The sequence below is a fragment of the Episyrphus balteatus genome, chromosome 1, assembly GCF_945859705.1.
Source record: "Episyrphus balteatus chromosome 1, idEpiBalt1.1, whole genome shotgun sequence".
Taxonomy (NCBI): Eukaryota; Metazoa; Arthropoda; class Insecta; order Diptera; family Syrphidae; genus Episyrphus; species Episyrphus balteatus.
Window position 1 is genome coordinate 55186843 of NC_079134.1, and position 22528 is coordinate 55209370.

Consider the following 22528-nt stretch of genomic DNA (forward strand, 5'->3'; position numbering starts at 1 on the left):
GAACGATCGACTTAAAGTATCTTTTGTCACAACTCAACATAAATATTGCTGCAAGATCATTAAGATCAATTGATTTCCTAAATTTAAGATTTAACAGAACGAATTATGGAATTCATGAACCTTTGTTTGCTGCGTGTAAAACTTTTAATAATTATTTTAATGTAATTGATTTTAATATATCAAAGTATTGTGTAATGGGCGCGCTGTCAGACAGGCCTCTTAGGATCCTAGCTGTGAATGTAAATTCACTGATTAGGGTCGAACGTAGAGCTAACCTTTTCCAATTGTTGAAAGATCTAAGTCCCGATGTGTTTATGGCTAGCGAAACTAAGCTAAACCAGAAACATAAACTGACAAATAATAATAACAACATCGTAAGAAGAGACCGGCCCGACTCCATTCAAGGGGGCGGTGTTGCAATCTTCATACGTAAAGGCATTAGTTATAAGGTAATATACAATAGTGAAGTGCGAAAATTTCGATCGCTTGAGGTGTGCATTGTATGCATTCCTCTCCAACATGGAAAGCGGGTGTATGCAGTCGCAGCTTATGCGCCAGAAGCACCTCAGCCTGCTGACTTTACGGCAGAACTCGAAAAACTTTTTCAAGTGCTACGATTGAATTTGGAGGAAAACTATATCCTCATGGCCGGTGATTTGAACGCCAAACACCAAGATTGGGGAAATCAAATACAGAATCAGCGAGGTAATCATCTGTATAATTGGATGAGTCAAAACAATATTGAATATAGGGTTGATCTGCTGGCTACTGAAAGGCCATCGTTTCCAAGAAGCGGTTCTTTTCTGGATATATTGCTTCTAGACTCAAGACTGACAATAACAGACGCTGTGGGCCAACACCCAAGAAACTGCCTTCGTACAATTGAGTACGACAGCGACCACTGCGGACTCGCCGCCGCAATACAGCTTCCGAACGAGCTTGTGGAATTGGAGGAGTATGTACCGGAGCATTCTTACAACTACGGTAAGATGCGCTGGCCACGCTTCACCAACGCTTTAGCAAGAGAACTCCGTTCGAACAACATAGCCCCTCCAAACGACAGAAATCTGTCGAACAGTGAGATCGATGGTTATCTCCAACAGATGGACGATACCATCTTACAAACGATGAACAGAACGATACCTAAATACAAAGAACGTGACCAAAATAACGTTTACCGAAACACGTCTATTGACGCACTCCACAGACAAAAAAGCGGACTATTGACAAGACTTAAACGTTTATACCGGCGATTTACCGACCCACACGATCTGGAGATTAGAACACTGAAGTCGTCGATCAAAAACATCAACCAGTTGATCAAAGAAAATTATAGGTTGTCTATTAATTTGTATTGGGACAAAAAAATTCGGGCCGTCAATTCTAGCGACCCGAGTATGTTTCCGCAGATTAATAAGATTTTTAGACGGAATGATCAAAACGAGCTTCCGTGTCTTAAGCTCCAGAGAACTGTGGAAAACAGAGACGTACTCCTGACCGCAGGCATAAATCCAGGGGAAGCCGTCTTTGACGACGACCTCTTTATAATCGAAGACCCGCAAGAGAAAGTGGAGGCGGTGGGTGCTGCCTTCCAGCAAGTGTACAAGGTAAATGCTAGCATTAACCCGAACCATGACCTGGAAAACAGGGCCCTCCTTCATCACTTCTACCTACGTAATGATATTACGCAATGGCGATCTGAGAATCGCGGTTTTACCGGGTTTAATGAAGAACACTTGGCAAACGCCATCATCGCCGAGCATGCTGGGGCTAACACCCTGTTAGTTACGAAGGTAGAGCTCAAGCTCATCTTCGATTCATTAAAGAAAAAGAAATCAGCAGGAGTCAATGGTATATCCAATATTGTACTACGACATCTACCGCAAGAAGCTATTGACATTTTTGCCACTCTGTTCAACAACGCTCTGAATAATGCATATTATCCAAAGCGTTGGAAAACAGCAGTGGTACATCCTCTACCGAAAAAGGGAAAGGACAACTCCAATCCGGCAAATCTCCGGTCGATAAGTCTCCTTCCAAGTATCAGCAAGGTATTTGAAAAAGTTATCAATAGGGCTCTGTCTCAGTGGGCTGAGGACAACAATATCATACCGGATAATCAATTCGGGTTTAAGGCAGGACATGACACTATTCATGCCGCGTCTAAACTTGTATCTGATATTCAGTGGAACAAATCTAAAAAACAGTGCACGGGTGCCTGTCTTGTTGATTTGGAAAAGGCTTTCGACACCGTTTGGTTAGAAGGTCTCTACCTTAAATTAACAAGACTTGGTATAAGTAAACCACTTTTATATATGCTTTATGACATGCTCAATGGTAGAACGTTTGTTGTCAAAAGTGGCAATGTAACTTCTACTGGAGTTTTTAATATTAAAAATGGTCTTCAACAGGGAGCGGTGAACGTACCGATTCTCTTTAGTATTTACACCAGCGATCTGATAGGAAGTCTAACTCAGGCAATTGCGTATGCCGACGATCTAATTGCGTACAGAACAGCTCCAAAAGTTGAGGTCATCAGAATTCTCTTGCAACGTGACTTCGACAAAATTCAGCGATATTGTGATGACTGGAAGTTGAAAATTAACTTTCAGAAATCAGAAACGATTCTATTTAGGACTCCCTTGGCTAGGGCCTCTGGGGATACGCGAAGGAACTGGCGGAAGCTGGTGATCGCTGGACCACACGGACATCCACTGCCGAGTAAAAGTGTAGTAAAGTACCTTGGCATCTGGCTAGATCAATATCTATATTTCAATAGACATATGGATGCTGCTCTGGCCAGGGCTAGGGGAGCTTTTGCCCTGACGAAACGGCTGTTTTATAGCAGTCGGCTTGACACCAGGGTTAAGGTGATTTGCTACATGGCCCTCATCCGGCCGATGATTGTCTATGGATGCCCTGTGTGGTTCAACGTTGCTCCATCTCAAATGGAAAAGTTTCGGGTGTTTGAGAGGCAGTGTCTTAGACGTTGCCTTGGTCTGCACAGAACACCCGAATCTGATTACACGCATTACCATTCCAATGAGGTTTTATACAATAGGGCCAACATAAATAGAATTGATAACTTTATGCTGAAGCTTGTTCGTGGCCACGTTTCAAGAGCGATGGCCTCTTCAAATAGCTACATTTTTGGGGCTTACTACCCTAACGACGAATACTTCAAGAGTGTGTGTTTAAGCGGCTATATTCCGCCTGAGGCATTCCTCTATTTAGATAGTCGGGGGCTTGTACAGGATAGATTGGCAGTTCCGCTAATCTACCACGTCGGGCGAAGAACCGTGGACAGGCGACTGCTGTATGACAGAGACATCCTCGCACTAGGCGGAGAAGGGCGCCTTCGGTTCAGTATTACTGTGTCCGATCGGGACCGAAGAGATAGGGTAAAGCAGGAGAACCAGTTTTGGTGGCTTAGTAATGGTATTCATGTATAGGTAAAAGTGGTCTTCGTTTTTTATGCCTTGGCCGGCTTACATAGTTTTAGGTGTTTAGTTTTAAGTAGGGACAGTCGGGGTGGCACAAAAAAAAAAAAAAAAAACAAAACAAAAAAAATACAAAAAATAAAAAATACAAAAAAAAAAACAAAAAAAAAAAAAAAAAAATACAAAAAAATACAAAAAAAAATACAAAAAAATACAAAAAAAAATACAAAAAAAAATACAAAAAAATACAAATAAAATACAAACAAAAAACATCAAAAATTGCTTGCTGTGGCTGTTCTAGTTTTTTAAGTAGTTTTAAGTAGTTTAAGTAGTTTTAAGTAGTTTTAATTAGTTTGTAAGTTTTAAAATAAAAAAAAAAAAAAATGATATGATACCAAGTTTTTTTTTTAAATTATTTCTTGGTAAAAATAAAAACCATTAAAATATTAGTATTAAAATAGTTATAAGGCCGAAAGGCATTAGAATTAAGAAAAATGAAGTATAACTTAGAGTGCCCGTATAGGGCCAGTAAGTTAGTTGTAAGTAATTGATAAGTAGGCTAGTTTTTATGAATTTTTGTCTAGCTTTAAGATAGTTTTAAGTTGATGAATAATAAAAAATGAATTTACAAAAAAAAAAAAAAGTATTGTGTAAAACAGGAATTATATAGAATTTTACGACATCAAAGCTAATTAATTTGTAAATTTGTAGCTAAATAAATAAATAAAAGTCTGGTTTCAGTGCTTTATTTTTGGTCCCGAATCAACTCAAACTTTTAAGTGTATTTTTCGGTTAAAATTATTTTTAAAGGTTTTTTTTGTTATGGAACTTAAAGTTGAAGGTATGTACTATATTTAAAGTGTTTACAATTCTATTTTATTCAAAATTTTCAACAAAAAAACAGACTAGAAAAGGACAGGTTCAAATTCTATACTTTTGTTTTTCTTCTCACTTTAACGAAATTTTTAACTATGTTATCATCAATATAAATACATGATTCATATACATAAATTTTCTCTAGCATGTGTAGTTTCCTAAACAATTGAATCTGTCTGCGAATAAGTGCGACGGGCTACGACTGACTCTTTCACACCCACTGCTGCAATTTTACTCATATTTCTCATATCTAAAACTTTTGCATAGTACCTATTTTTTTTTTCTTTGAGTTTTTTTGTTTTCTTTAAGTTTTTGTACATATTTTTATAAAAATATATGATATTAAGCAAGCTTTAAATTTAAAATGTAATATAAAAATTATGACTGAAATTGAAAAAAAAAAACAAATAAATTATTTTTAAAAATAACTCATCATTTGTTTGTGTGTATACTGATTCAATAACATAACATTACATTTTGTTATATACAAGATTTCTTTATAAATCAATTGCTTTTCATTTGAATTATTCTTTTTTATTGGAAAAAAATACATTCTCACACATATTTATGTAGATATATTTTGTTGCTATCCTAACCATAATCCCCTATGGCCGCCCTTCTTAGAAACCGGTACCACTGTGCGGCGTATGTATGATATGGAAATTATAATTACCGCGGAGCCGATTTTATATGTATTGGTTTTTTCACCACGATTTCTCCTTGTGTTCATACACAAAAAGTTGCAAGTGTGTGAGTGCAACCCCGTTTTTCTCGTTTTGAGGTCGGAATGTCTTTCCTGAACTCAGCTTTCTTGCTTGAAGGGGTGGACAGAAAAACTGTCACAAAATGAGTTTGAAAATTTTCACTTTTTGACTTTTTGCAAAAAGTGGCCGTTGTAGTTATGCTTTAAAGCTGCCAAAAAATAGTTTAATTTTACTTATTTTCTCAAACTTGATACTCAGAGGACTAATTCAATAATTTTTGTAAGCTAGACCCATCGGATAGGCCTAACACCTTGCCAGACACGCCCAATAGTATACGGGAAAGTTAGATTTTATTATGTGGGGGTCGGGGAAAAAATCTATAATACATTTTGACTTCAGGACTCAAAAGAGTATCAAGACACGAGTCGAAAACCACACATTGCACAATCGCATCTAGAGTCATTTGACCTCCATTTTTTTTTTTAATAAAATTTTTACTTTTTCACATAAATCACGTATTTTTGAATCTACAGAAAAAAAAAGTATTGCAAACTTGAAGATAATTTAATTTACTAAAATATATGTTAAATAAATTTTTTCGATTCGGTTTAAGAGTTAGGGTGGTTTTTTTGAAACACGTCAAAGGGTGATTTTCTTATTTTCGTCATATCTCTTTTATTTGAGCTTTTTTGAAAATTAATTTAAACTAAAAGTTTTAAATCTTTTTATTAACTTCATTTATTACATTAACGGTTATTCGATTTGACAGACCGTTTTCGATCTGTAGGAAAAAACTTCAAAAAGACTGCAATTTTTTATGTACATAGGAAAATAGTTCTAGTACAGGGAAATTTGCATTAGATGTAAGCGTGTAGGTTGCATTCAGACAAGTAAAAGATCGTATAGGTAACTAACACTGCCAGACCCATTGCGACGCCCATTTCTTTTGCCACACACCTTAAAACTTTGAAACAAAATAGTTTAACCTTACTTATTTTGTCAAGCTTCATTTTTATATTACAATACTCAAGGAACTAATTCAATAATTTTTGTATGCTACCAGACCCATCGGATAGGCCTGACACCTTGCCAGACACGCCTTTATGCAATGTTGCAACGTGCTATCTCACTGTTGGAAATTAGGTTAATAAAATGCAAAAAAAGCTAAAGTCCGACAAAAATTAAAAATTATTTTTACGTTTCAATTTTAATTTAAAGATGTTTCATGTTAGTTTTTTGAACATTAAATCAACGTTGGCCATATTACATTTTACGTTGCGTTTTTTTCCTCAGTGTAAACCGTCATAGCTCGAAAAGGGGACGAAAACAAGAAAAGTACCTCTTAAGTTTTTCGACTTAAAATGACCTCAGGAAGCTGTAAACATTTGACAAGGGAATCAATCATAAAAATATTTTTTTTTTTCAAGTAAAATAAACACTTGTTACTATTTTTTAAAATTTTATTTAACAGTCAAATATATTTCGGGTATGTTTTTTTTTATTAGTTTATTTTACAATAAAAGTTAAAATCAATCAAAATTGCAAGTTTGAAGCCAATACCGGAGATCAAAACTTGTGAAACTGATGTTAAAGTCACAAGTTAGGGTCTCAGGGAATCAGCCAGACAAACATTTTAAAAATCCTTAAAACAATTTTTTTTTCACAAAAATTTTAACACTTTAGCGCTGCATTACCAGTCAAGCAAAGAAAGTTAGCAAATTGTACAGAATGTTAATTTAAAAACTACTATACAACCTACTACCTCAATTTGCTAGAATACAATGAAAAATGAAAAATTCAGCTTCATTTGGGATCCAATCAATTTCTGTGTACGTATAATTGCTCTTTAAACTGTTGCGTGCATTGACAAATTCCCATAACTCCGGTCTTGCAACGGTAATTTAGCACAAGTTCGGACTTACGGGTTTCTGTAAATGGTCCGAAAATAGGAAACAGAAAAAGTGTTGACATAGTTGTATCTAACTTAAGGTAGTATTGAGGTTAATCTGAAATGAACAAAAAAAACATGGTTTATTTAAGATTAACGAAAAAATATTTAAATATAAATCTCAGGCTTTCCAGCCAATTTAAACCAATATTTTGCAACAAATTTATAATGGAAAGGTATACGTATAAAAAAAAAAAAAAAAAGATTCGAATGCAAATTACCTTATGGAAACGAAAGATACTGTAAGGATGAATGCAGAGCTTATTGCGTAAATTTGGCTTCATCGTCCCTTCACCGAGCTAAATACAGCGTTTTAAAACAAAATTTGTCTGAAGAAAAATATTTCCGAAATGAAAACAGAACTAATTTCGGCTGTTTTTATGGTGAGAGGTGAACTCATACGCCTGAACTATTTATTGTAGTCTTTGCAACTTATCTGAGAGAGAAGACGTCATGCATTTCAAAAATCTGGAGAACTTCCTTAGTTATAGCATATCTAAACTGCGGAAGCAGCTGGAACTTTTAACTTTGTAGAAAAACCAAATTAGTATGCCTACTACTTATTACTTTTAGTTTTTTCTCACTATCGTTAAATCACCAGTGGTCCGTTCTTTTATTGAACAATGTTAACTATTGTTGTTATGTCAAAAAAATCGTTGTATTTGTTTTTGTTAGATTTTGTTACAAAATGTCAACTTTGATTTAGGAACGACTAAATGTTACACTTTGTTGATCTGTCAAAACAAAATTTTTTGAGATTAATTTTATGAATGAATAAACAAGAAAGAATTAATTTGGTACTGAAATAATTCTTTTTAATTGAATTCTAAGCAAATTGAAACAAAAATATGCATTCAATAATTTCAAATATGGAAACAAACAAGAAATTCTCTTCTCACATCATCCCCTCTCTTCCCCATTTAGTTGTGTTTGACAGATTAACATTGAAACTCAAGTCCAGGAGCTGAGTTGGAAAAAGTAACAAAATGTAACTATTTGACACTTCAACACTAGATTTAGGAACGATGTTGTGACGTCACGATGTTACACTTTGTAACTTTTTTCTCATTTAGGAACGATGAAAGTTAACTATTGTTAACAATAGTTAACATCGTCGAATAAAAGAACGCATCACAGACGTCTTTAACCCTAGAAAGATAATCATACGTCTGAGAGACGTATGTTTCTTAAATCGTTTTTAAATATATCAATGTGTTTTTTTATCCTATCCATGCATTTTTACTCATTATTCAGATTCTTTTAAGTCAATAAATTAACAGTATAGTTCTATTGTAAAAATACCCAGCAATTTACAAAAGGTATTGTGTGTATAAAATTCAACGTCATACGTCTCGCAGACGTAGATTATCTTTCTAGGGTTAAAGAGTCCCTAAATAGTGACTTTTGTGTGAAGGTCGCTATTTCGGGGCTCTTTAAGAAAGTCTGATGGGGGTAAGGCCGTAGTTAAAATGTCTGGGACTTATTTGTATATATATATATATGTATATATATATATATATGTATAAGTGGTTATATACGCGAAACACAAATCGGAAAAAATGCATTTTTCAACTCTCCATAAACCATAGAATGCCGTGAAATAAACCTGCCAGACTTTTGAGTTCTTTATTAGGACGCTAATAGCTACACTTACAAGTAACCCATTTTTGGTTCTATGTAAATGCACTCTCAAAATCTGCTGTGGGCTTTAAAACTAAAACTTTTTATTAGCCCCGTTCCATTGGAGGTGGTAGTTTACTCATGAGTAGATCTAGTACTAGAATTAACACAAGATCTTCTACTCGAGGAGATAGGAAAGTGTAGTTGTTGTACTAGATTTCTACTCACGAGCAAACTACCACCTCCAATGGAACAGAGCTATTATACCCTTCAAGCAAACGAGTCCGCACTGGGTCCGAACCGGCTCCGAAGTGAGTTCGAGCTTGACCTCGCAACGGGCTCCACGGGTGGCTCAAATTATTATGGAAATTATAAATACCGCGGAGCCGATTGCATATGGATTGGTGTTGTGAAAATCTCCATTCCGAGAAAACGGAGACGAACTCTTACCGAAACTGAAGCAGAAAACCTACCTGAAGCGGAATGGAAAGATCAATGACGCTTGAGGATTTTTAAGGCTTGGCCACACCGAAGGGTACATACGGTAGCGGTATGGGTAATTGTATGAAAAAAATTCCAAACTGGAACAACAACGTTTAGGTGTTGAATATTTTTGATACAACTACCCGTACCGCTACCGCATGTACCCTTCGGTGTGGTCAAGCCTTTAAACATTTGCAAACAAGAAAGAACACGATACATTTTTTTTTCACTGAAATTTTTTAAATTTTATTTTCAAACACAAACACATAATTTTTATGTTTTATGTCGTGATCAGGATACGTATCGACGACGAATAGCGACGAATGATAACAGCTTAAGTATGACCTTTCATGAACCAACTAGAATAACCCCTCTATCAAGAACCTTAATTTATTGATTATATTGTAGCTAATGATGAGTCCCTAGTTAAATCTATAGTTAAGCCGTGTGTGAATTGCGTTAAATAGTTAACACCGTGTAAAATTTTTGACACTATTGAGGTGAACAAAAAAATTTAAAAAAAAATGTATTGTTTAAAATTTTTTTTGCCTTTTTCTGCCATGATACTCCTTTTTAATAAAAAACAAAACAAAACCATGTGCAAAAAAAAATTTAACTCAAATTTAACCAGGTCCCGGAACCCAATCAATTTTTAACAGCTGAAAATTTTTTATTCACCTCAACAGTGTCAAAAATTTTACACGGTGTTATCTATTTAACGCAATTCACACACGGCCTTAATAGCACATAAATAAAGTAGGTGACAGTTACACACAAAGTGTGTTCGACCTCGTATTTCGCATTTTTAGATCGGAGTGTCAAATCTGAACTCCGTTTTCTTGCTTATGTAACATTAGGCCGGTTCTTATTTGCTTTTTTTTCAAAAATTAATGAAAACATCCGCTCAATCGTCTCCAAATAAATACAAAAAAATTCTATAATTTTTTCAGGTTTTTATCTATACCCCTTATGCCCGTCGTACACTACGTGCACAGCAAGTTCAACCAACTTCTTATTCAACTCATCGATTTGATAAACAATTTTATAACCTCGTACACTAGTGCACAAACTCACGTTCTTCACGTTGAGCAACAAAACTAGATGTAAAATTGAATGAAACGCGTTGGGGGCCCCTTACACCTAGTTGATCAACTCCATCAATTGTTGAACACCTGGTTTATCAACTTCATTAATTGTTGGATACCCTCGTACACCTAGTTGACCAACACATTAAATTGTTGAACAGCCTCGTACACCTGTTGAAAAACTTGTTGGATTTTGGGGAAAAAAATCGTTCCTCGAGTTTATCAACTGCGTTCTCGATGTAGTTGTTGAACGAGTTGATACCCTCGTACACATAATCAAAAATTGCTTGTTGGACAACGCTTTGAATATAATCGGTGTCGGTAGCTTTTAAAATATGTAATATTTACTTCTTTTGTACACATTTTTTGCGTCCAAGCACCTGATTTCTATATCCATATTTTATTATTCTTTAAGTATTTCCTCTCAAAAATAAATAAAATGCACAACTGGGTCGCACGTACTAGCTCTTAAGCTAAAAGTTGCTTGGAATAGTAAAAATGATTTAAAAAATTGAACTTTTTTTTTAATTAAAAAAATTGATTTTTTTTTTTAATTCAAAACATTGAACTTTTTTCTTAATTCCGAAAATTATTTTTTTAACATTAGAATTACTAAAACGTTTTTATACAAAAATTTTCATTAACATCGGTTGTGTCGCTAAGGAGAAAGTCAGACATTAAACATTTATAGATACACTGCCGGTCACTTGAATACGTCCACATTTTAGTTCATCTTATTTTTAGCCTGGCTTGGTATTTATTGCAATGGTACATTTTTTTTACATACGTAACGAGAGAACATCTTTATGCGCTTAGCTTAGGAGAAAAAAAAATTGTCTTGGGACCTACCGTTCTTCTCACATGGTAGCTAGACAAAATCTATTCATAAAAACAAGTATATTTTTTGACTCATCTGAATAGACTCAAAAGCAAAAATGTTAATAAATGATGAGTTGCATGGGTCAGTTGGACTCAAAATTGTGTCTGTCAATAAATCTGACTGTCTATAACCTATAAGGACGAAAACGGCTCGAAAAAAATCGTTAGGCGCGGGAAAAATGGCGAAAATAAAAGAAGTCTTTGAATTAGGCCGAAATCAACGATGCATTTTGACAAAAATTAACACAAGTTAAAATTTAGTATGCAGTTATTCGCGCAATATCCAAGGGTATAAAAACAACATTTACAATCGAAGTTGCTTAGCCACAACATTGGCCGATAGATGTGCAATGATCTGAACAGCATGACTTCGCGCTAAAAATTAAGCTGAAAACCGGTATGAAATGCAGTAACGACGGCAAAACGGGTTGTCAGAAGTGGTAAACATTTGAGAAGAACAAGTCTTCGCAAAAACTACCACTTTACAAACCACGAAAAGAAACTCGCCTCCAATAGTAAAAAAAACTGTGTTAGAAATTGCAGATCGAAAGTTTTGTAGAAAAAAATAGCTTGTACTTAATGACACTCCCTTCACAGTTATGCAGACAACTTAAAATAATCCTTCTCTCTACGAAGGTCATACAAATAGGAATTTAGACCTCAGGGTTAACTTAATTCATGTTTTTCCTTTGTAAAATCACCGGTTGGAAATTCGACTTTCACGACATGTTTTTTTTTTACTATTGGAGGCGAGTTTCTTTTCGTGGTTTGTAAAGTGGTAGTTTTTGCGAAGATTTGTTCTTCTCAAATGTTTACCACTTCTGACAACCCGTTTTGCCGTCGTTAAACTGCATTTCATACCGGTTTTCAGCTTAATTTTTAGCGCGAAGTCATGCTGTTCAGATCATTGCACATCTATCGGCCAATGTTGTGGCTAAGCAACTTCGATTGTAAATGTTGTTTTTATACCCTTGGATATTGCGCGAATAACTGCATACTAAATTTTAACTTGTGTTAATTTTTGTCAAAATGCATCGTTGATTTCGGCCTAATTCAAAGACTTCTTTTATTTTCGCCATTTTTCCCGCGCCTAACGATTTTTTTCGAGCCGTTTTCGTCCTTATAGGTTATAGACAGTCAGATTTATTGACAGACACAATTTTGAGTCCAACTGACCCATGCAACTCATCATTTATTAACATTTTTGCTTTTGAGTCTATTCAGATGAGTCAAAAAATATACTTGTTTTTATGAATAGATTTTGTCTAGCTACCGTGTGAGAAGAACGGTAGGTCCCAAGACAATTTTTTTTCTCCTAAGCTAAGCGCATAAAGATGTTCTCTCGTTACGTATGTAAAAAAAATGTACCATTGCAATAAATACCAAGCCAGGCTAAAAATAAGATGAACTAAAATGTGGACGTATTCAAGTGACCGGCAGTGTATGTTCTTACACGTTTTACGCGAATCATTGGCTTTTTGGACCAATTACAGATTCGAAAAAAACACCCTTTCACCTAATTTTTTTTTTATAAAAACTCTTTATTCTTGCTTTCTTTCCCAAATTCAACGTTTTCACCAAATTTCATTAGGTTGGTCCATCATTTTTGTTTTCACTCAAAAAACACCCTTTCAACCGTGAAATTTTTGTAGACACTTTAGATTCTGGTTTCTTATCTCAAAAGTAACATAATTCAATAGGGTACCACTTGTACTACTCTAGTATTGCACACTTTTCCAAATATACCCATATTTACTCTTCACCTAAAAAAACACCCTTTCACATGAAAAAAAATTATAAAGTTCTTTTATTCGTAATCCCCATGAGAAAGAGAACATATTTATTAAATTTCGTGAGGGTACCTTTTATACCATTAATTTTATTGGACTTATCGCGGATTTTCCCTATTTTCCCCAAAAAAAAAACACCCTTTAACCTAAAATATTTGTAACGACTTTTTGCGTTCTTGGTTTCTGTTATAAATGCAACATTTTTACCAATTTTTCATTGGTGTAAAAATTTTTTCCCAGTTTTTGTGGTACTAATTCCGAATTTCATCATTTCTTGAAAAAAAACACCCTTTCACTCAAGATAATTTTGTACTTTTTATAGATTCTTAATTCTATATACCTACACAACTTAACCAAAACTTTTTCAGCAAGTTTTAAAAATTAATAAAATTTAATTAAGCTGTTATGATACCTTTCTCACACACAACTTAACCTATCAAAAAAACACCCTTTCAACAAATATAATTTTAATTTATATGTATATAATATAATATAATTTTAGGAATTTTGGTTATATTTTACCTATTGAGGTCAAAAAACAAGCACCCCTGTTTTTAATCGGCAATAACTTTTCTTTAAGCAATCATATTGACTTTATTTTAATGTCATGAGATTCAGCATCAAAAAATACCTTAAAAAAATGTGCCATATGATAATATTCCACAAACAATTTTGTTCACTATATTTTTGACCTTCACCCCTCCCTCTTGTCCGCGAAAAAACACCCTTCCACCCAACTTTTTTTTATAGACTTTTTTTATCCTTGGTTCTTATCCCAAAAGCAAACTTTTTGCCAAGTTTCATGAGTGTAACAATTTTTTCTTTTTTAAATGCTTATTTTACCTGTATGTTATGTTTTGTTATTCAAATTTTTTTCGTTATTTTTCTCATGATGATTTTTTTTCTTAAATTTTTTGTTAATTTTTTTTTGTTAAATCATTTTTTTGTTATTGTTTAATAAAAGTTTCAAAATTGGAGCATTGACATATATTGACAGATTTTTTCAATTATATTCATGACTATTTTTTTTCTGAGTGCAGGAATGATTCCCATGGGCATGAGTGAGTTGCCAACATAGTCCAGACAAAATAAACATAAAAAAGGCAAACCCAGAAATAATTCGCATAGAGCTGAAAACTGGTACAGAGCATTTAAATGTCGATTAAAGTAAAATGTCAAAAGTCCCATGTGTGCATAAAAAGTTATACAAGTTTTCATGTCGAAAATGTAAGTTTTTCATATATAACTTTGAAACGGGAGAAGCCATCAAAATAAAGTATATGGATGACTTGTAAGTTTTGTAATATCCTTAAAAAAATTGCTTGACACTTTTTTTTTCTACGAGATATCGTTTAGAAGATATCGTGGTTTTAAAATGTGTCAAATGTCGAAAATATAGGTTTTTTTGAATATTACTCTTAAAGGATGAGTCCTATCAAAAAGTTGTCTTTGAAAAACAGGTAGATAATGTGCTCCTCCATATAACTAGGTTTTTTTTTTTGTTAAAGTTGTCTTTCAAAAAGAAAAACAAAATTTTGATTTAGTCGAAATTCAAAAATTGCGAATTTTTGTACCTAACTTCTAAAATACGATTTTTTTGACATATATTTTTAACTCATATCATAGAATATAACGTTTTCCACAAATTTTAATCGCCTGGTTTTTATATTCATATTTTTACTTGCGATATTTTTTATAAATTTTGTAAAACAATTTTGAAAAGGAAGCAATAAAGTCGGTTCACAGGAATGAAGGCTAAAACAATAATTGAGGATTGGCTGAATGGCTGCAGCTGGAAGCTCGAAGAATTATTATTTAACGGATTTCACTTGATGAAATTTCATGAAATACATATCCTGCCTTTGTATTGTTGTCGTTTGGAATATGTAAAATAATTTTAGAATAGAAATTTTTCACCACTCAAGCTCACTTGCAATGATCTTTCCAACTGGTAAACGTTTTTTTCCGTTTCGGTTAAAACATTTCGTTTTCTCAATGAATCTATTTGAACTGAACTTTCTTTGCCAACATTTTAAATGAATTTCTTATAATTTCATTTATATAATTTTAAAACTGCCTATATTAAGTGAACCAAATTTCTTGCTCTTTTTTGACACTCTTTAAATTTTTGGAAAATTTAGAATCTACTGGTCACTATTTTTTTAAGCCATTAATAGTATATAATTTTCAGAGAACCGTTTTTTAGATATTCAAAGCAAAGACTTAGTATAATGATAAACAAAATTTTCAAAAAATTTAGTAGGAATAAAACACGTAAACGATCATTTCAAATCATTACCGTGCCTAAATTCCATTCATAATTCATAAATAAATACCTACGAACAAAAAATTCTCCGAGTTTCTTAAATAAAATGGTAAAAACAATTCAAATAAATAAAGCTTTAGTCTATCAAAATTATACGAGTTCTTCTGATTTTCTTATTTCTATCTACTTTGAAATTTTTTCTCTCCTAAAAGCGCCACAGCATTTTTAAAAATTGATATATTTTGAAAATGCATTTCGGGGGGCTTCAGCCCCCCAAGCCCCCCTGCAAGGCTACGTGCCTTGTGGAATGGTGACGTTTAGGTGTGCAATTTTTTCTGACAAAATGTTTTAATGAATGACCAAACCGGAAGGGTATGCGGTAGCGGTACGTGTAATTGTATGGAAAAAATGGATCTGGTGTACATTTTTGTTCATACAATTTTCCGCACTGCTACCGCATAGCTTTCAGTCTGGTCATTCCTAAATTTTGAAGAATTTGTGGTAGTGGTACGGGTCTTTGTGAGAGAGCATAAACAATTTGGTTTTTAAGTCAAATTCTAAGTTTACGTTTTACAAACGTGGTTCAGCTTTGGTTCCGGAATTTGACTTGCCGATTTTGGCGGCTTATCTGTGGTCCAACTTTGGTTCAAAGATGGAGTTGATCAGCTCAACATATATGAACCTTGAACCAGTGCTAAACCCCAGCTTTAGCAACTATTTTAATAAAAGACAAAAGTTGCTGAACCAGAGATTAAATATTTGTTTCACTGGCCCTAAGCTTTATTCTGTTTCACACCATTTAATTTTTAACACATAATTCACCACGCAAAAGGTGAACAATTTTAACGCAATTCACACACAGCCTTAAAAATACCAAAAACTCCGCAATTTCAGGATATTTCTTCTGCTCTGAAAAAAGGTGATTTTAGAGCAATTGGGTTACATTTGGCAAAAAATATTAATTTTGTCTCAAAATATAGTTCATCCCCCATCTGTCAAGTTCTTATGCTCTTTCAGGAGTGGATTTTTGTCTGCCAATTTTTTTTTTTTATTTTTGACGAATCCTTTACGGTGCCTCCACTGAGAATAAACGATGCCCGGTTAGTGAACATGGGTTGAAAAAATCCAATGGAGGCAGAAGGTTTTCTCTTAAATGTTTAGGTAGAAGGAACCGTTTTACCTCTGCATTCAAGAGAAAACCTTACACGTGAACGAACGATAAAATGGAAAGACGCGACGTGACATAATTTGTCCAGCCCTTAGTCTATCTGGGTTGGTAAAAATATTTTTTTCTCGCTAGAGCAATTGGTTTGTGAAAAAGAATTTTTTTAAAAGAAAGACCAAAAATACAAAAAAAAAAGTTTGAAAAAATTTTTTATTTTGACACAACCTAGGCATTAAAAACTTCCATTACTATCGCCTATTTTGCAAATGAAAGAGATGGGCCGACAGCTTTGGAAAGTCGAATAATTTTCTCTTTCACGGAATTCTTAATTCTAAGAGGAACAGTGTTTCTTTAAGATGTTACTTTTTATACCTGTAACTTCTAATTGCACACATCTCTGCTCAAACATTTTTAGAGTGGTCGTTCCGAGTCTCATTTCATTTTGCATTATAAATTACTTAAAATAATGTGTCATATCTCATATGTATGGCCAGATTGGATGAACTTGAATTTTCTACCCCTCAAAACTCTTGCATATCCGGTTTTAAAAAAAATCAATGAATAAACACGTATACGCCACAGTGCATGTGGACAAAGTGCTAATAATATGACCTACAACTGTAGTTTAAATACTAACACACACATAAATAAACACTTCCAAATGTTCATTTTCTTGTCGTAATAAAAAACAGGAAAACAAAATAAGAAAACTTAGAAATATTTTTTCAGACTCATCAAATCTGCCTACAAAAATAAAAGAAAAAATTAAAACAAACTTAGTTCTATGGTACCCATATTTAATCATAATATTGTTATATATGTATACCAGAAATTTGTTAAATATACCAAAAATAAACTTAAATTTACCAGAACCAGAAGTAAAATTATCCTTGCGTTATTTTCTCTCTGTGTAACACAAAACATATCCAATGAAACTTAGTAACCAAAAAGTCCTTTTCAGGGATTTTTTGGTTATCGAATATGCAATCCTGTATAGTGACTGTAGTGTAACACCTCATTCGTAGCGGATTTTTGTTTCCGGTGTCACTTCATTATATATAGTAGGTATAGTTATTCAATGATCAAACTATGGTGCAAATAGCTCCTGATTCAGTTGATTAGAATAGCTGCGTTCTTTTGGGGGCACTACTGCGCAGTACTTGAAGCTTTTAACTTCTATTATTCTATTGAAAAAGTAGTTTAGAGCAGCTTTAAATACAAATTCCTCACAAAGGAACGTAGCTAATATTAAAGACAATTTCCTTTTGTGTAGAGTCGGTATATGATAATCGCGAATGCATTATATTCAAAGCTATGTATTTAAGTAGCTTATAATAAATTAACTTAGATTTGAGTAATATGCCTATAGTCCAGTCTTTTAGTCATTTTCAACCCCAATCTGCGGAAAAATTCCTACTGGGCTGAATTTTGATATACACCTTTATTACGGGGTTTTCATGAAAATGTGAAAAAATAGACATTGATATTGATATCGTGCCGGCTTAAAAAGTTATAAGGGTCAAAAGGTCACGAAAAGTTTTTCGTGACCTTTTTTTTTTCTTGAGAAGCTCCAAACGACATTTTCTGTGCAATTCATGTTTGGAAAATTGATAACAAGCTCAAAACTAAAATTGAACCATGTTTAAAAAGTGTGTTCTAAATAATGAAGGCGCTTATTGTTCACAAAAGAGAAACATACAAAATTTCCAAAAAACGTGCGCTCTACTCCCAAATCGGTAAATTTAACAGAAAAATGTTACAGACATATGTATTTTGTAGATAATTTCACGACGAACAAATTTTTATTATGACCTCTGACGACCTGCGATCAATAGGTTGCGAGATATTTGCGAAAAACTTTTCGTGAACTTTTGACCCTCATTACTTTTTAAGAACGAACTAAAATTAAAACGAAATACATTCATCCTCACCAATGCTAACATACCGTGAGAAGAAACTATGAAATTTCCTCCTCCATTTTTCACCGTCTCCAGAGTAGTACGCTTTAAACTTCGAGCGAAGGACAAATGCTTTTCCGGTTAAGCGGTTAAACTTTGTTTTATCACCTCAAAGGAATCTCTTCAGATGTTACTTAGCAAATGTTAGGCAATCTCTGAGTTTTTTATCGGTTTTTTTTCTGCTGATCCGTTCATTGTGCTGAGCAGAATCAAGACTCCTTCTAATAAGTTTGTTTAAGACGTTAAAGTCGAATTCTTCGTTTTTTCCCGTCCTCATACACATACACATACACAAAGAAATGAAAATGTATAAAAAAAATAAATATAAAACGCACTCCACCATTGCATAGTTATATAAAAGTGTTTTTGTGGTAACTCAGTACTTAGCTCATTAAAGTTTTGCACGGCAAAAAGCAACAAATAACACGGTGCGACACTGAAAATACACCCGAGAAAAAACATAGTGCAGGCTGTTCGTATGGTCGAATAATGCATAAAAATATTTTTGTTATATTTTTGGAACCCTCCATTTTTTTTTTATTTAAAAAAAACCATTTTTACAGACCTTACGATGTAATCTATCAATATTTCAGTCATTTTTCTAACAACTCTCAATATGTTATATGTTTTTGGAAAGAGGATTTCCAGACCTTTTGAATGATGTATAGAAGTTTATTGTTTAAACAAATTAAGTGTAGGTTTTTATTCCACAAATCTTGAAAAAGTGATTTTTTTCCCAATTTTTTCAACTTTACTCAATTTTTTTCGCAATATAAAACAATTAAAAAAATAAAGTAAGGTTATATTCTGAAAGAATATACATTTAGGCACAAATTTTTTTATTGAATTTGACCAAAACTGCGGAATCTATGCTATTTTTTCGTAAATAGAAAATGTGGCTTTTCATGATGTGAATTGCAAGGTGCACAATAGGGTGTTCGTTATTTTAAAATAATAAGAATTTCTATGCTCCTAGGATCTTATATGGTTGGAAATAAACTAAAAAAAGTATTCCCCAAGTTTCAAGTCTCTAACTTAATTCTAATTTGTGCCGCCAAGCTGTTTAAGTTTCTTATGGGAATAACATGGGGTTTCTTGGACCTTGTTCCATCAATTTTAAATTCTAGCCAAACCATTCGTTCAAAAAATTTGAAACTTTACAGACTCAAATTTAATAAGTGTAGCTATCATGTGAAAATTTTTCAGATTTTTAATTATTATAATTTTAGAGATTTTGCTTGGTAAATAAAGTCATTTTTTCATACTTTTTCAAAAATCGCTTTTTACCCGTTTAATGTCAAAAAATTAAAAAACATACTCTTTCCAAAAACATATAACATATTGAGAGTTGTTAGAAAAATGACTGAAATATTGATAGATTACATCGTAAGGTCTGTAAAAATGGTTTTTTGTAAATAAAAAAAAAATGGAGGGTTCCAAAAATATAACAAAAATATTTTTATGCATTATTCGACCATACAAACAGCCTACACTTAGTCATTTCTCGGGTGTATTTTTTTTTTTTTATTTTGTAGCACAGTGTAATTGCTAAGGATAAACAATTTATTTGATTGTCGTGGTTTGTTTGTATTTTCTTTTGTTTTTGTAATATTTTTTTAATAAGCAGAATTAGAATATTTAAGTTCGTGATTCTTATTTGAAAATATTTTATGTGTTTCTGTTTATTTATTAATACTGATGACAATGAGATGAACATTTTGTTCAGTTATTGAAGGGAAGTGCTTATTAAATTTCGAATCGGATTAGGTTAGAATCTAGGATAAAGTTGTAATTCACATTAATTGTGACCATATTTCTAGAAGCGAACCCGTGACAGATAAAAAAATCGTTGGATCGTTATCTTTATGAAACCATTGATTTTTCGAAAAAAAAAAAATTACAATTGAAATTTTTTAAAGTGAGTTTTCTTAATTTTTCCTCATTTTGATAGCAAGATTTCTTGAACGATTTTATGGGAGCATTTTTGTTGAAAACATTTAAGTCGTTTACGAAACCCAGAAAGCGGTTTTATAGAGGTAGGTGATCTACTAGGTACCTACATCTAACGACTTCAAAAACAATACTTTTCAATCAAAATCGTGAGAGCTGTTCTTTAACATTTTAATTTTCATACAAAACCAGCAGAACGAAAAGTTAACAAAAATGTTGCTTTTTTAATTTTGCACATTACGCAGCTTAAACAACGAAATTCATACCTGTGCTAGAATATTTGGAGAGTTTTTAATCATTTGTCACTCACATTAATGTAACTATCCAGTTAATTTTTCTTGGTCCAAAAGAGTTTTTTTACTGTGGGGACGGCCACGTCCTGAACGGCTTCAGCAGCTTACTAAGCTTAATGCTTTTATCCGAAAAAATAGAAAAACTTTTAATTTCCAACCATTGTTTTTCTTGTTTTCCGTTCAAAGTTTTTAAAATTTTTAATACAAAAATTGAGAGAAAAAAAGAGAATGTGGAAATACGGGACAGATTACAAAATACGGAACACTTGTACGTCACGGGTTTCTTAAATAAAAACCCGGGACAAGCTGTAGAAATACGGGACAGTCCCGAGTATACCGGGACAGATGATCACCGTACGTATACGTGCTCTCTTTTACTATTTTTTTTTTAATGCATATACGTATAAGATTAGGGGAGGAGAAAACAGTTGATCAACCGAAACGACCACTCTAGAAAAAGTTTTTAATACTTTTTATGAAAAGATATGAATACTTTTTGAGTAGGGGTGAGCGGGATTCGAAGTAGAAGGGATAAGAACTAACAGCTAAAACTAAAGCATAGCTATCGGCCCATCATCTTCAGTTGCAAAATTCCAGTGTCATCAATTTTCAATCGATTGCAATGTTCTTTCTTCAATATGTATAAAACATGTGGATTATATAAAAAAGAAAACTTCATAAGCTCATTAATGACCAAAATTTGTTTTTTTTGAACCTATTGGAAAAATAAAGGGAATCTTGATAGATATTCCAATAAAGAAGGATGTTGTGCCAGTCATACAACCATTCCAGTGGCTTTAGAAAAAAAAGTTGATCTAAAATTAGATGAACTTCTTTGAGAAAGTAAATAGACCAGCAAAATGGATTTCTCCAGTCGTGGTTATGCCAAAAGGAGATGATATTCGTTAAATTAAAAATTACCCACTTCCTACAATAGAAGATTTTTTACCAAACCTTGGTAATATATACATACATATATTGATATATATATTTAAAAAATATATAGGTATACAGACTTAATTATTTGGCTTTCGATTTCAGATTGAAATATAGAAGGAGTCAAGAGAAATCAATACCTTTATTACTCGAAGAGTGTTATTTCGTTATAAGCGATTGATGTTTGGCATAGTGTGTGCCCCAGAGCTTTTCCAAAAAACCATGGAGCAAATATTAAGTGGATGCGACGGATGTTTCGTTTTTATTGACGACATATTGGTTTTTAGTTCAGATAAAAAAGAGCATGACTCTCGATTGTCACTGGTTCAATCAACACTGGAAGAAAATAATGTAACTCTTAATCAGGAAAAATGTATTTTTGGAGTGGAAAAGTTGATTTTCTTAGGCCATCGTTTAACAAAAACAGGAATTTTTCCCCATTTAGATAAACTAGAAACTATTCGTCGCGAGCTAACGAACGCAGAAGAAGTACGGAGTTTCTTGGGTCTGGTTAACTATGTTGGCAAGTTCATTCCAAATCTTGCAACCACAACTGATCCACTTCGATTTTTAACTAAAAAGGGTCAGAAATTCGTTTGGAAAACTGAACAGCAAAAATCATTTGACAAGCTTAAAGAATGCATGTCCAAAGAGCTGACACTAGGATACTATGATGTTAATGATCGAACGCAATTGGTTGTAGATGCTAGTCCTATAGGACTAGGAGCTGTAGGTATTAATACAAATTAATGATGCGGGACCACGAGTGATTTCCTATGCTAGCAAAAGTTTATCGGAAACTGAGAAACGGTACGCTCAGACTGAAAAAAAAGCACTAGCTTTAGTTTGGGCTACAGAACGATTTCATTTTTATTTGTTTGGTCGGGAATTCGAATTAATTACAGATCACAAACCACTAGAAGTGATTTTTGGAACAAAATCAAGACCTTGCGCGAGAATTGAACGCTGGGTTTTGAGATTAATGTCTTACAAATATAAGGTGATTTATAGACCAGGAAAATCGAATAGTTGACTATTATAGTCGTTATATTGAGATTGAAATCATGAAGACAATTGATTCCACGGAAACAATCAAACGGCTTCAAATTATATTTGCACGATTTGGACTGCCACT

The 22528-nt window shown here is 33.3% G+C and overlaps 1 protein-coding gene across 1 annotated transcript; it reads left to right on the forward strand.

The window, feature by feature from the left end:
- The first annotated feature begins 314 nt into the window (after nt 1-314).
- On the forward strand, nt 315-22143 carry LOC129921081 (uncharacterized). Its single transcript, XM_056002737.1, has 2 exons — nt 315-2553; nt 21839-22143. The coding sequence occupies exons 1-2, from the start codon at nt 315-317 to the stop codon at nt 22141-22143; spliced, it is 2544 nt and encodes an 847-aa protein (XP_055858712.1).
- Nucleotides 22144-22528: the final 385 nt, after the last annotated feature.